Raw genomic sequence first — 12,842 nt, forward strand, 5'->3', positions numbered from 1 at the left:
CAGCCATGATCATATTGAATGGCGGTGCAGGCTCGAAGGGCCTACTCCTGCACCTATTTTCTATGTTTCTATTTTCAAGTTTGTTGCACTACAAAATTGAATGCCTGGTTGAGTTGAATTCTAAATGAAAGCTACTGTAGTCTATGTATGTGAAATGTTTTTCTTCTGCTCTGCAGATATTTCGATGTGATTATAATGTGTCTTGCATTTCTTCGAAGATGACTTGCCTCAGAGCTACAACACTAAAACTGACTCTACCTTTTACATTAGGTTGCATTAGAAGAACTGCAGGATCTTAAAGGTGTCTGGTCTGAACTTTCCAAAGTTTGGGAGCAAATTGATCAATTGAAAGAACAAACATGGGTCTCAGTACAGCCACGGAAGGTAGATGCCAGTTGTTCCTATTTGTTTTCATTTGATTTGAGATGTTATATACAAATGTAAAGCAACTGCACTAGAAAAGCTACTTAATGAAACCTTAGTGAAATACAGATGTTAATAAGCGAGTTCGGAATTCCGACCGCACATGCACAGGTCACAAGTGAAAAACAGTCTTGGCAACAATGGTGCTGCATTGTGTGCAGGCTTGCGTTTCGTTCGTGGTCGGGGTAGTGCCCGACTCTCCGTCGCTGCGGGTACTGTTGAGTTGCTGGTGGGCCGTTCCCGTCACCTCCCCGGTGTTCCGTCCCTGTCCGGACTTGCAGCCAGCGCAGTAGCAGCTGGCTCCAGCTCAGCTCTGCCTGTCCCGCCGGGTTGGCCGGCAGCCCTCCACCTCCACCCCCCCCCATCCACTCAGTCCGACAACGAGATCCTGCTGAAGATGGGCAGCCACCGGCCCTGCTCAAAGACTCAGAGCCGCTGCTGCTGGAGTCGTCCTGGTCACAGAGAGAGTCTGCGGACGGTCTCCTGCCGGCCATGGGCAAGCCGGGCGCCCGCTGGAGCTGCTGTTGCTGTTGGTGATGGTGGTGGTGGCAGCAGCTACGTCCTCCCCCTCCCATGCCCAGCCCCAAGCCCAGAGTCTGAGCCAGCTCCAACTCCAGGTCGGGGCTGAAGGCCGCCAGCAGTGCGGCACAGTTGAGCGCCGAGCCGGTGGAGGCTGAGCCCAGGCTGGCGTCTGGTGCAAGCGAGGCCGGGGCCTTCGTTCCTCCTCGGGGTTGTGGATGAAGTGTCAGCGGGGCAGAAGCCGGTGGTGTGCAAGGTACGGCTTGTTACGGGGTGGGGGGGACTGGGGACGGTCCAGTGGCGGTTCGGCAGTGCTTGCGGAGCTGGGGAGATGGGTTTGATCCTGGCTGCGGATCTGTGTGTGTGCATCTGCCAAGAGCCGGTCCAGTCTTTCCCTCCCGTCTCCTGCTCGCATCTGCCCTCTATCTTCCCCCTGACAAATACAAACTTGAAAAAAGACAGAAAATCGGACCCAAACTATACTCACTGAATCTACAGCACTAAGTTTCATTTTTATTTATAGCGTTTGACCTTTGACAAATCCCATGATCCTTGCGTTTTTCAGAATACCGAACTGGCTTATTAATTGCATAACATTTAAATCCTGCTTGATGTTTGATTTTGGATGGATGCTGAGAATGATTCCACCAGAAGTCGCATCTTCCCATCCCCACCCCTTTCTGCTTGCCACAGAAACCGCTCCCTTTGCAAATTCTTGATTCACTCCCACCCAAACTACCCCCTCACCAGGCACTTTGCACCCACAGAATATGTAACAGCTCTCCCTATATCTGCATCTTTGCCTCCATCTGAGGACCTCAGCAGACCTTCCAGGTGAGACAGAGGTTCACAAGCACCTCCTCTAACCTCATCTGCCTTCAGTGTTCCTGATGTGACCTCCTTTACCAAGCTTACCAAGACCAAGCTTAAACTCAATGAACACATCAGTCAACACTCACCCTCCCGTGTGCCCCACCTTGACTTACACCTATCTCTCCACACTCCCATTCCACCTATATTCCTAAACAATTCACACCGCTTTTGTCTGTTTCTCACACCTTTTGGACTTCATCCCTCCCACCGTCTGTATCCACCCATCACTCGCCAGGCTTTGTCCTGTCCCGTCTTTTGACCCCCCCCGCACGCTATCACCAACATCTGCTTGTATCTCCATAATCCAAACTAACAAGTCATTATTGATGTAACTGGAAGAGGTCATTTGGCCCATAAACTCCATGCTACCTGTCAGTGCATCAAACTCCCGTTCGTTATTTATCTGGTGATTTCAACTGCAGCCTAGAATATTTTTTTATTCTGACAGGGTACCATGTGTGTCACCTGTTCTATCTAAGCATTAGAAGAAAAAAATCTTTGGGAAATTAATTTTCTGATGCAATTTTGGGACCTCACAGATTATAACTTTCAGTTTGTTGATTTTTTCAGTTTCTGCCTGAAATCGGTGGACATTTAGTTTAGTATTAATGTTCAATTGATCTATGCAACATGTAGCTGACCTTTTTACCATTTGCATGACACAGCTTCGTCAGAACTTGGATGGACTGCTTAACCAGCTGAAGAATTTCCCAGCTCGACTGCGTCAGTATGCATCATACGAGTTTGTTCAGAGACTTCTGAAGGGCTACATGAAGGCATGTTTTATAAATGCAACATCACCAATTTTGTGTTATATTTGTAGCACCAAATGAAATAATAATAATTGTAAGTTTGTCTTGTAGATTAACATGTTGGTGATTGAGCTAAAGTCTGAGGCCTTAAAGGACCGTCATTGGAAGCAACTGATGAAACGACTCCATGTCAATTGGGTCGTGTCTGAATTAACCCTTGGTCAGATATGGGATGTGGACTTGCAAAAAAACGAAGCCATTGTTAAAGATGTCCTGCTCGTGGCTCAGGGAGAGATGGCTTTGGAGGAGTTTTTGAAACAGGTTCGTAACTTTGCAATTTGGCTTTTAAGTACAAAGGATACAAAGGACATTTATTATCACATACACCAATTGGTGTAGTGAAATTTGACTTGCCATTGCAGCACACTAATAAAGATAAGATGCAACATTAAAGAATTGAACAATAAACATAAAAACACCCCCCCCCCCCCCCCCCCACAATGTGGGGGAAGGCAGCAAAGTCCAGAATGGAGTAGAAGTTGGAGTAGAATTATAACTTTGCAAGTATTTCAACTTCCTGCAGCTTCTGGCTAACGTAACACATTTAACCAAAGTGTTGCCCTGATATCTAACTGGAAAACATTCCCAAAAACTTGTCCTGATCTCAAATTTTAGCTAAATTGTATGATTATTCTAGATGCTTAATGGCGTTCAACTTTCCAGATATTGCCATCTATGATCTCAATCGTTTAAAATATTTTCAGATCAGAGAATTGTGGAACACTTATGAACTGGACTTGGTGAACTATCAAAACAAGTGTAGGCTGATCCGTGGCTGGGATGACCTATTCAACAGAGTTAAAGAACACATCAACAGTGTATCTGCCATGAAGCTCTCACCGTACTACAAGGCAAGTGCTTGTGCAAGTTTTTTCATTATGCTTTACCCTGTTTAGATGAAATCCTTTAATTTGTCTGTAATCCTCCTGTGTTTTACAATTAACAGTTTCCAACTTTGTTTTTCTTTGTATTTTTATAATTTTGCATTTTAATTTTTATCCCTTCATGCTTTCGCTCACCTTGCATTAGGCATTACCAAACTACAAGGTATCTTGTATGTATTTGTAGTCCTTTTTTTGATGCAGTGAGATTTTAGTTTATGCCTTAACGGATACATTAAAATATTTAGGCTATATTCAAAATTTTTAGAGCCTAGCAATGATGATTTTGCCAAGTATCTTGTTCAACTGATTTACCGACTATATTCTCCATTTACTGTTTAAATGGCTAATTGGTATTCTTCTTGTGGCAATGTTAACTTTTCTTAGGTCTTTGAAGAAGATGCCTTGAGCTGGGAAGATAAACTGAATCGTATAATGGCACTTTTTGATGTCTGGATTGACGTGCAGAGGCGCTGGGTCTATCTCGAAGGCATTTTCACAGGAAGTGCTGACATTAAGCACTTGTTGCCCGTAGAAACTCAGAGATTCCAGAGGTATGTGAATACATTTACATTTTTTTAATTAAAGTTTATATTAAATGCTTTGTAATTTTTTTAACTGATGTGCATGTCCTGACTTTCCCATCAAACAGCATCAGCACAGAATTCCTGGCGCTCATGAAGAAAGTGACTAAGTCTCCCCTGGTCATGGATGTTTTGAATATCCAAGGAGTACAGCGGTCTTTGGAACGTTTAGCTGATTTGTTGGGCAAAATACAGAAGGCTTTGGGAGAATATTTGGAGAGAGAACGATCATCCTTTCCTCGGTAAGTCATCTTTAATAATGCTTTTGGATGCTATGTAGGGGAAAGGTAGAAAAATTAGCAAGAGAAACACTCCTTTTCAAAATATGGTGAAGGCTGGTCTTGGAAATTGAATGAATGCTTGTGTTCACTGGAATTTAGAAGGATGAGAGGAGATCTTATAGAAACATAAAATTCTTAAAGGATTGGACAGGCTAGATGCAGGAAAAAATTTCCCCATGCAGTCCTGGGACGAGAAGAGCCCATTGTCAAGAGATAGTGCAGTGGAGATCCCTGGGGAAGTAGTTGAGTATATTCACAGTGGAAAATCGATAGACATTTGTGGGCTGTGAGAATTGAGGGGTATTTGAGCAGTCAGGAACGTGGGGGTGCAGAGATTCTTAATATAGTGTTCTGTGCTTACTAAAGGTTTTGCTTGTTTTTCAGGTTCTACTTTGTTGGCGATGAAGATTTGTTGGAGATTATTGGTAATAGTAAGAATGTAGCGAAGTTGCAGAAACATTTCAAAAAAATGTTTGCTGGTGTTTCTAGTATCATTCTCAACGAAGATGCTACAATTGTCTTGGGAATTGCATCGCGCGAAGGAGAAGAGGTATATTTTATTTATTATGGTTCTATATCAAAGTTCATTAATATTCTGAATTGATTATTAAACATTGCAAAGAAATCCCGAATATGGATGAAGTGAAACACTGCTTCAACTATACAGCTATCAATGAGCTTCTAATTGATCTTCAACACAAACCTGAAGCATTTGTTCTTTCTGGCAGGTACTTTTCAAAACGGCTGTTTCGATCATTGAGCATCCTAAAATAAATGAGTGGTTAACTTTGGTGGAGAAAGAAATGAGGGTGACTCTGGCCAAATTGCTGGCTGAATCGGTCACTGAAGTTGGAATTTTTGGTCAGGGCACTTCAATTGATTCTGCAGACTACATTTCTTGGATTGATAAATACCAGGTATGTAAGGTGGAGTAAAGAATGACTGATGTAGAAAAACATCACGTATGATTTAGATTTTGTTTCCTGATTGTATATTTTATGAAGAAAATACACATGCAAAAAAATGATAAATGCTTGTTAAAAATACGTACTTGTGATATGTCTGTCAATAGAATTTTGTCTAGATTTTCATTAATTTTATTTCTTTTTTGTAGGCCCAGCTTGTTGTCCTTTCGGCTCAGATATCATGGTCTGAAAATGTGGAAAGTGCTCTGAATAATGGTGCCAGTGATGGCCAGTCTCCTCTTGCCCCGGCACTAGTGAATGTGGAAGATACTTTGACTGTATTAGCAGATTCTGTTTTGATGGAACAGCCACCACTTCGCAGAAGGAAACTTGAGCACTTGGTTAGTAAACAGCCAGATCCTAGAGTAAAGGGCCTGTCCCACTTTCACAACATAATTCACACCCTTTTTTACTCGTGGACATTTTTCATCATGCTAGAAAAACGCCCCGACCTACTTGATGCCACGAGTACCTACGACTAGCATCACGGCCTACTACGACCTACCTACGATCTCGTGACGGCCATGCTGCGAGTATGAGTCAAGGGCAAATTTGGCAGAGGTCGTGAATTAGGTTGTGAAAGTGGGACAGGCCCTTAAGACTGAGTGGCAGTAAGAACATTCTTGTAACAATCTAAAAATATATTCTTCATAACGCTGCTAATATTTCTCCCAATGTGTATTGTGATTCATAAGTCTTTTCAAACCGTTAATGTTAACATATAACCATATAACCATATAACAATTACAGCACGGAAACAGGCCATCTCGACCCTTCTAGTCCGTGCCGAACACATAATCTCCCCTAGTCCCATATACCTGCGCTCAGACCATAACCCTCCATTCCTTTCCCATCCATATAACTATCCAATTTATTTTTAAATGATAAAAACGAACCTGCCTCCACCACCTTCACTGGAAGCTCATTCCACACAGCCACCACTCTCTGAGATATAATGTTTACCTAATAGTTCACGCAGGTATCCCGTCAGAAAATTGAAGAACATATACGTAGAATCCACTCGTGTTATTTTTGGTGTTAACATGCAAAAGAAAATTAGCACCAATCTCTCCATAGTAACCACAATTGTACAGATATAAATGGACCAAGCGCAGGCATGGCAATCGTTTCTCTGAACTCCTCCGCTCAGTCCACTTAGGTCTACCCTATCGCTAAACACTTTAACTCCAATTCCCATACTAGGCTTACTGTCCTGAGCCTCTTCCACAGTCAGAGTAAGGCACAACAGCACCTCATATTTCGCTTGGGCAGCTTACAACCCAGCGGTATGAATTTTAATTTCTCTAACTTCAGCTAACCCTTGCTTTCCCTCTCTCTCCGTCCCTCCCTCACCCAATTTCTCCGACTAGTTTCATTGTCCTTCTGATTGATTTACTGATTGTGCGCCTCCTTGTCACCTTCTCCTCAGCTAACATTGAACCATTCAACATCTGCTTCGATCTGTCGTTTTCACACCTTACCGTTCCATATCTCTAATCTCCCTCTCCCCTGACTCTCAGTCTGACGAAGGCTCAACTTGAAACGTCACCTATTCCTTTTCACCAGAGGAAATGTCACCTATTCATTTTCACTGATCTGCTGAGTTACTCCAGTTTTTTGTGTCTACTTGAACAAATATATACTTCTTCAATATACCATTAACCAGCTGATTTATTTTTTCATTATAGATCACTGAATTGGTACATCAGAGAGATGTGACCAGAATGCTGATGAAAAACAAAGTAGACCAACCAAAATCTTTTGATTGGCTCAGCCAAATGAGATTTTACTTCGATCCCAAACAAACAGATGTGCTCCAACAGTTATCTATACAGATGGCAAATGCCAAGTTCAACTATGGTTTTGAGTACCTCGGTGTCCAAGATAAACTTGTGCAGACACCTCTCACGGACCGTTGCTACTTGACCATGACGCAAGCCTTGGAAGCTAGACTTGGCGGATCTCCGTTCGGTACGTGTTAGAATATGGTTTCAATCGTCCATAAACCTTATGCCATACTTTGTGGCTACACAAAGAACATTAAATTAGTTTCCCCTTGTGTTAGTGATGATTGGAGATCATCATAAAAGGGAACAAAGATTCCTAAATTGACTCTTGATGGAAGTGGAAAGGTTTACTATTGCAAGAGCCTTTCATTGAATCTCTTTGCAGTCAGTGATGGACATGAAGTGTAACCACTGCTGCAATTTACACATTGCATGCTCCCACAAACAAATGGGATGACAACAATATTTTTTTTTCAATGGTTTTTGGCTGAGAGACTAATAGTGGCCAAGGCATAACCACTCTGCTGCTGAAACTGTACCTTAAGATGTTTTTGTCCACCTAACAAAATACTGTCTCGATATAACATTGGACCCCTGATGTAGCAGGCTCTCCATACTGCAGTGTAGTGGAAGCTTCCACACCTCTGTGTGTGTGTGTGTGTGCTCCATGCCTCTGAAATGCTATTTTAACCTTCTGCACAGATAAGTTTTATTCCTGCTTCAGTCACACTGCCATCTCTTGGTCGTGGAGGGTGAGATGTGATGGAGATTTTGTTGACTTTTTAGAAAATTGGGTTAATTATGTTCATCAACTGGTGGCGTCTTCAAAGTTGATTGAGGCCAGAACCAAGTTGGCCACTTAATTAAACTAATGGATTTAATTAACGCCATTTCTGTTAGGTACCAGAAAGCTGATCTCATTGCAAAAGGAAAAAAAATATTTGCTAAACAAAAACATTTAAGTCTTGGCAACAAACTGAATATTGCCACTGAATTCTTATAACACAACATTTTGAGATACCCATAAGAAAATGTCTGCTTCAAAATCATGCAATTGGGAGTGGATTAGAAAGTTTAGGAATACCACTTGGTAATGAAGTATTTCACTTTGTAGTAAATGTGACCTTGGTGTTTTTTGTAATTGGTTTCATTATTTTGTGTGCCATTCATTGATTTACACTAGGGCCCGCTGGAACTGGGAAGACTGAATCTGTCAAAGCACTTGGACACCAGCTTGGACGCTTTGTTTTGGTCTTCAACTGTGATGAGACCTTCGATTTCCAGGTACAATAAACAACATAAGATATTTCTTTGTCAATCTTTCAAGTTTGTATCGTAATGAACTTGCTTGATCGAAGCTGTTTGCTGTGCAGTGGAACATTTTGCATGCAACTGAAGTTGTGGTTTTGATGTGTTAATCAAAATTGTATTTGTTTTCACCATTGTCATTTAAAAGTTAAATGGAGATCTCAAAGGGAGGAAACTTTTAACTATGATAAGCCCTCCAATTTTATTAAACTTACTGAGAAAAGTACAAAAACCTTAAAGCTTGTATTGTCACGCACTCTAGATACATGTTTTTAACTAATTAATTATTTTCATTATTAGGCCATGGGTCGTATATTTGTGGGTCTCTGCCAGGTGGGAGCCTGGGGCTGTTTTGATGAATTCAATCGCCTGGAAGAACGTATGCTCTCTGCTGTATCACAGCAAATCCAGTGTATCCAGGAAGCTCTGCGAGAGCATTCTAATCCCAACCGCGAGCGAGGTACGTATATTCACCATTCAACTTGCCGTTATTCAGATCAATCTGTTTTTAAACATTGCGTTTTACAGTGCAACTGCTTGTAAATTATGTAATAATATTTCTTTAGCTCAAACAAAAAGTACATTTCATTGTAACTATTCCTCAGTATGAGGTGCTCAGGAAATATTAAAAAGAGAGAAGGGAGAATGGCATTATTGACTATAATGTTACGGTACCAGAGAACAGGGTTTAAGAAGGAACTGCAGATGCTGGAAAGTCCAAGGTAGACAAAAGTGCTGTAGAAACTCAGCGGGTGCAGCAGCATTTATGGAGCGAAGGAAATAGGCAACGTTTCGGGCCGAAACGTTGCCTATTTCCTTCGCTCCATAGATGCTGCTGCACCCGCTGAGTTTCTCCAGCACTTTTGTCTACCAGAGAACAGGGATGTCTACAGGCTGAAACACAATTGACATGGTAAGTGGCAATGAGGACCCAAGTGATTCCATTAGTTATGTGTACATTCACTTGACTATCAAAATAATTAAGTAATTAAAATGATTTGGGATTGGGCAGGTAAATGAACTTGAGACACTGGATTAGTTGTGATTTCATTGAACATAAGAACCTGGAGCAAGCATATTGCCTGTTGAGCTTGTTCCCATATTCAATAATGATCTGATCTGAGATAGACATAAAATTCTGGAGTAACTCAGGGTCAGGCAGCATCTCTGGAGGAAAAGCATAGATGATCTATTGGGTAGGGACCTTTCCTCAGACTGAAAAGGATAGATGACGTTTCGTGTCAGGACCCTTTTCCTCTAGAGATACTGCCTGACCCGCTGAGTTACTCCTGCAGGGTATCTATCCTTGGTATAAACCGGCAATCGCAGTTCTTTCTACACTATGATCAGCTCTAGTTTCATATCTTGCCTGATCCCCATGACCTGGGATTCTCTGAAAATCTAAATCTAACTTGACCATGGATTTCCATAATGGCTCGAAGATAGACACAAAATGCCGGGGTGACTCAGCGGGACAGGCAGCATCTCTGGATAGAAGGAATGGGTGACGTTCCTTTACTCTGTGGGATAGAAAATTCCAATGATTATGAATGATTTCAGAGAAGAAATTCCTCCCCATTTCAACTAAAAATCCAGTGATCGTGCTCATGTATCTCTGTTTTGTCCCACCAATGGCAGCATTATCTCAGTATCTGCATTTTAAAACCCCTCTATGTTAAAGGGAACAATTTAAATCCTTCTCATTCTAATTAATCCAGCATCAGTCTACTTCCTCGTAAGATCATCCTTTCATACTTAAAATTACTGTTGGCAACTTTCTCCAAACCTTTTCCCAAAAAGAGGGGACCCAAAAACACCATGAAGTAATCGGATGTGATCTCACCAAAGTGGAATTTTAGCAAAACCTTCTGAATTTTGTGCTCTAAGCCTTGTAATAGAGGCAACATACCATTTACCTTGGCTTATTTTGTTTTTGGAAGATACTGAGATCTCTGAATACAGACATTCAATAATCTTGCTCAATTTAAATATTTTTCTATTCCTCTTCCCAAAGTGGTTAGCCTCACATTTCTGTTCATTATTCTCTATATTTAATCCATTTATATCCTTTTCAGTTTAGTTTATTGTCACGTATACCGAGTTACAGTGAAACGTTTTTTTTTGCGCGCTATCCAGTCAGCGGAAAGACAGTGCATGATTACAATCAAGCCATTTACAGTGTATAGATACATGATATGGGAATAACGTTTAGCGCAAGGTAAAGCCAACAAAGTCCGATCAAGGATAGTCCGAGGGTCACCAATGAGGTAGATACGAGTTAAGGACTGCTCTCTGGATATGGTAGGATGATTCAATAGCCTGATAACAGCTGGGAAGAAAATGTCCCTGAATCAGGAGGTGTATGTTTCTATACCTTCTAACCTTTTTGCATTCTCATTCTTTTCAACTCCTGCTCCCACATAATTTTGTGAACTCATACCTCTGTGTAGATCGTTAATATCGATTGAAACTATCTGTGGCAACAGCACCAATCCCGTGGTACCAATGGGTACAGTTTGCGAACCTGGAGAGCCTTGTTCTCATTCAGCTAGTTAACCATTCCCCTATCCATGCTAATATCTTGTCAATAGAACAAGCTCGTGTGCAGTAACCTGAATGTGACTTCTGAAAATCTGAATACTCTGTATCCATTGGTTCCCAATTGTCCACTTTGCCGCATGTATCTTCAAACTCACTAAACTAGTTAAACACTCATTTCCCAGATCAAAATTATGAGAGGAATAGATAGGGTCTATTCTATGCACAGTCGTTTTGCCCAGAGTTGGGGAATTGGGAACCAGAGGACATAGGTTTAAGGTGAGGGTGGAAAGATTTAATGGGAACCTGAGGGGTAACTTTTTAGAGAAAGGGTGGTGGGGATCTGAAACAAGTGTAGGAGGTAGTTGAGGCAGGTAATATCACAACATTTAATAGACAAATGAATAGGTATATTGATAGGGCAAGTTTAGAGGGCTATGGGCCAAGCTTGGGCAGGTGGTACTGGTATAGATGGGGCATGTTGGTCAGCATGGGCAAGTTGAGCCGAAGGGCCTGTTTTCATACTGTATGACAATAAGACTGCCAAATCGCACTTCTAAATGCTGGGACAGATTTGAGAAGCTTAATGCCTGGACAAGCATTTATTCTTGGAACTACTGATTGACAAGCTATGGGTAGCCTTTAAAGAGGAGACTTTTGATAGAAGAAATGGTTGAACACACAAGATGCTGATTGGGCAACGTATTCTTCTGTAAAGCATTAAGTTTGCCATCACCTGTGAATTTGATTATCTTTCAGGTTCTCCAACCATCACCTGTGAGCTTCTGAACAAGCAAGTGAAAGTCAGGGCAGATATGGCTATATTCATTACAATGAATCCAGGTTATGCTGGTCGCTCCAACCTACCAGATAACTTGAAAAAGCTTTTCCGCAGTTTAGCGATGACCAAACCCGATCGCCAACTCATCGCACAAGTTATGTTGTATTCACAAGGATTCCGTACTGCTGAAACCCTTGCTAACAAGATCGTTCCATTCTTCAAGTGAGCATCTTTAAGTTGAGCTTCGCTGGGGCTCACATCTATACATCTGTCTTTTAGTTTGATTATGATTATGAGTTTTGTATTTATACGTCTAATTTTTTCCCCCCCAGGCTTTGTGATGAGCAATTGTCATCCCAGAGCCACTACGATTTTGGCCTCCGTGCCCTGAAGAGTGTGTTAGTGAGTGCAGGTAATGTGAAGCGTGAGAGGATTCAAAGGATCAAGAAAGAGAAGGGAGAACGTGGTGAAGTTGTTGATGAAGCAGAAATTGCAGAGAATTTGCCTGAACAAGAGGTTAGTTGCCCTCCATGTTACTCATACTTCAAGCTACAAAGAAATTAAAGCTTAATCCCTTGGGTTATGACAGGGTTCCTTCCTGAGAATTGTTCATAACTTGAAATGGCTGACATCTGTGGTTAAACCAGAGTACGTAACTCAGCCATTCAGAAATTGCCGTAAACCAAGTGCCCACGCTATCGAAGCTGCCTGCTTCGTTTAGTTAATCTGGAGCTAAATTGAAGTCAATACTTCTTGCAATGTTATTATCTGTACTTAATGGCACTACAGAGTTTTTAAATTGATTCTGAAAACATTAGGATATTGTGTCTTTTACCCATCACCAAGTACCCATGAGAATATTGATGAGCTGCCACCGTGAATTGCTACGGTGCTGTTGAATGAAAAGTCAGGGTTTATTTAAGGAATATTGATATTTTCCCACATTAGGTTTTAGGTAACGTGCACGGACTAGTGTTTGAATGAGAGGGATGCAGCATTGATCATTTTCGTGCTTCAGTTGTCTCCTCTTTCTAGAGGCTGGCGAACATGGGGTTTAAGTGCTGCTGACAAGAAGGAAATTTGTATTCGC

General features: G+C 41.6%; 1 protein-coding gene across 4 annotated transcripts in view; it reads left to right on the plus strand.

Moving 5' to 3' along the window:
* dync1h1 (dynein cytoplasmic 1 heavy chain 1) overlaps window positions 1-12,842 on the plus strand; it is a 104,176-nt gene that overhangs the window by 31,526 nt on the left and 59,808 nt on the right. For 2 of the 4 annotated variants that reach the window (XM_033026525.1, XM_033026524.1), the window contains exons 18-32: window positions 271-384; window positions 2,481-2,591; window positions 2,679-2,888; window positions 3,332-3,478; window positions 3,657-3,674; window positions 3,896-4,062; window positions 4,161-4,334; window positions 4,758-4,923; window positions 5,102-5,290; window positions 5,488-5,679; window positions 7,027-7,309; window positions 8,309-8,409; window positions 8,734-8,893; window positions 11,731-11,974; window positions 12,085-12,268. In XM_033026525.1, the coding sequence (XP_032882416.1) occupies window positions 271-384; window positions 2,481-2,591; window positions 2,679-2,888; window positions 3,332-3,478; window positions 3,657-3,674; window positions 3,896-4,062; window positions 4,161-4,334; window positions 4,758-4,923; window positions 5,102-5,290; window positions 5,488-5,679; window positions 7,027-7,309; window positions 8,309-8,409; window positions 8,734-8,893; window positions 11,731-11,974; window positions 12,085-12,268 (2,460 nt within the window). The remainder of the gene's footprint in view (window positions 1-270; window positions 385-2,480; window positions 2,592-2,678; window positions 2,889-3,331; window positions 3,479-3,656; window positions 3,675-3,895; window positions 4,063-4,160; window positions 4,335-4,757; window positions 4,924-5,101; window positions 5,291-5,487; window positions 5,680-7,026; window positions 7,310-8,308; window positions 8,410-8,733; window positions 8,894-11,730; window positions 11,975-12,084; window positions 12,269-12,842) is intronic. The other 2 variants (XM_033026526.1, XM_033026527.1) reach the window with 1 other exon arrangement.

This window comes from Amblyraja radiata, chromosome 9, assembly GCF_010909765.2.
Source record: "Amblyraja radiata isolate CabotCenter1 chromosome 9, sAmbRad1.1.pri, whole genome shotgun sequence".
NCBI lineage: Eukaryota > Metazoa > Chordata > Chondrichthyes > Rajiformes > Rajidae > Amblyraja > Amblyraja radiata.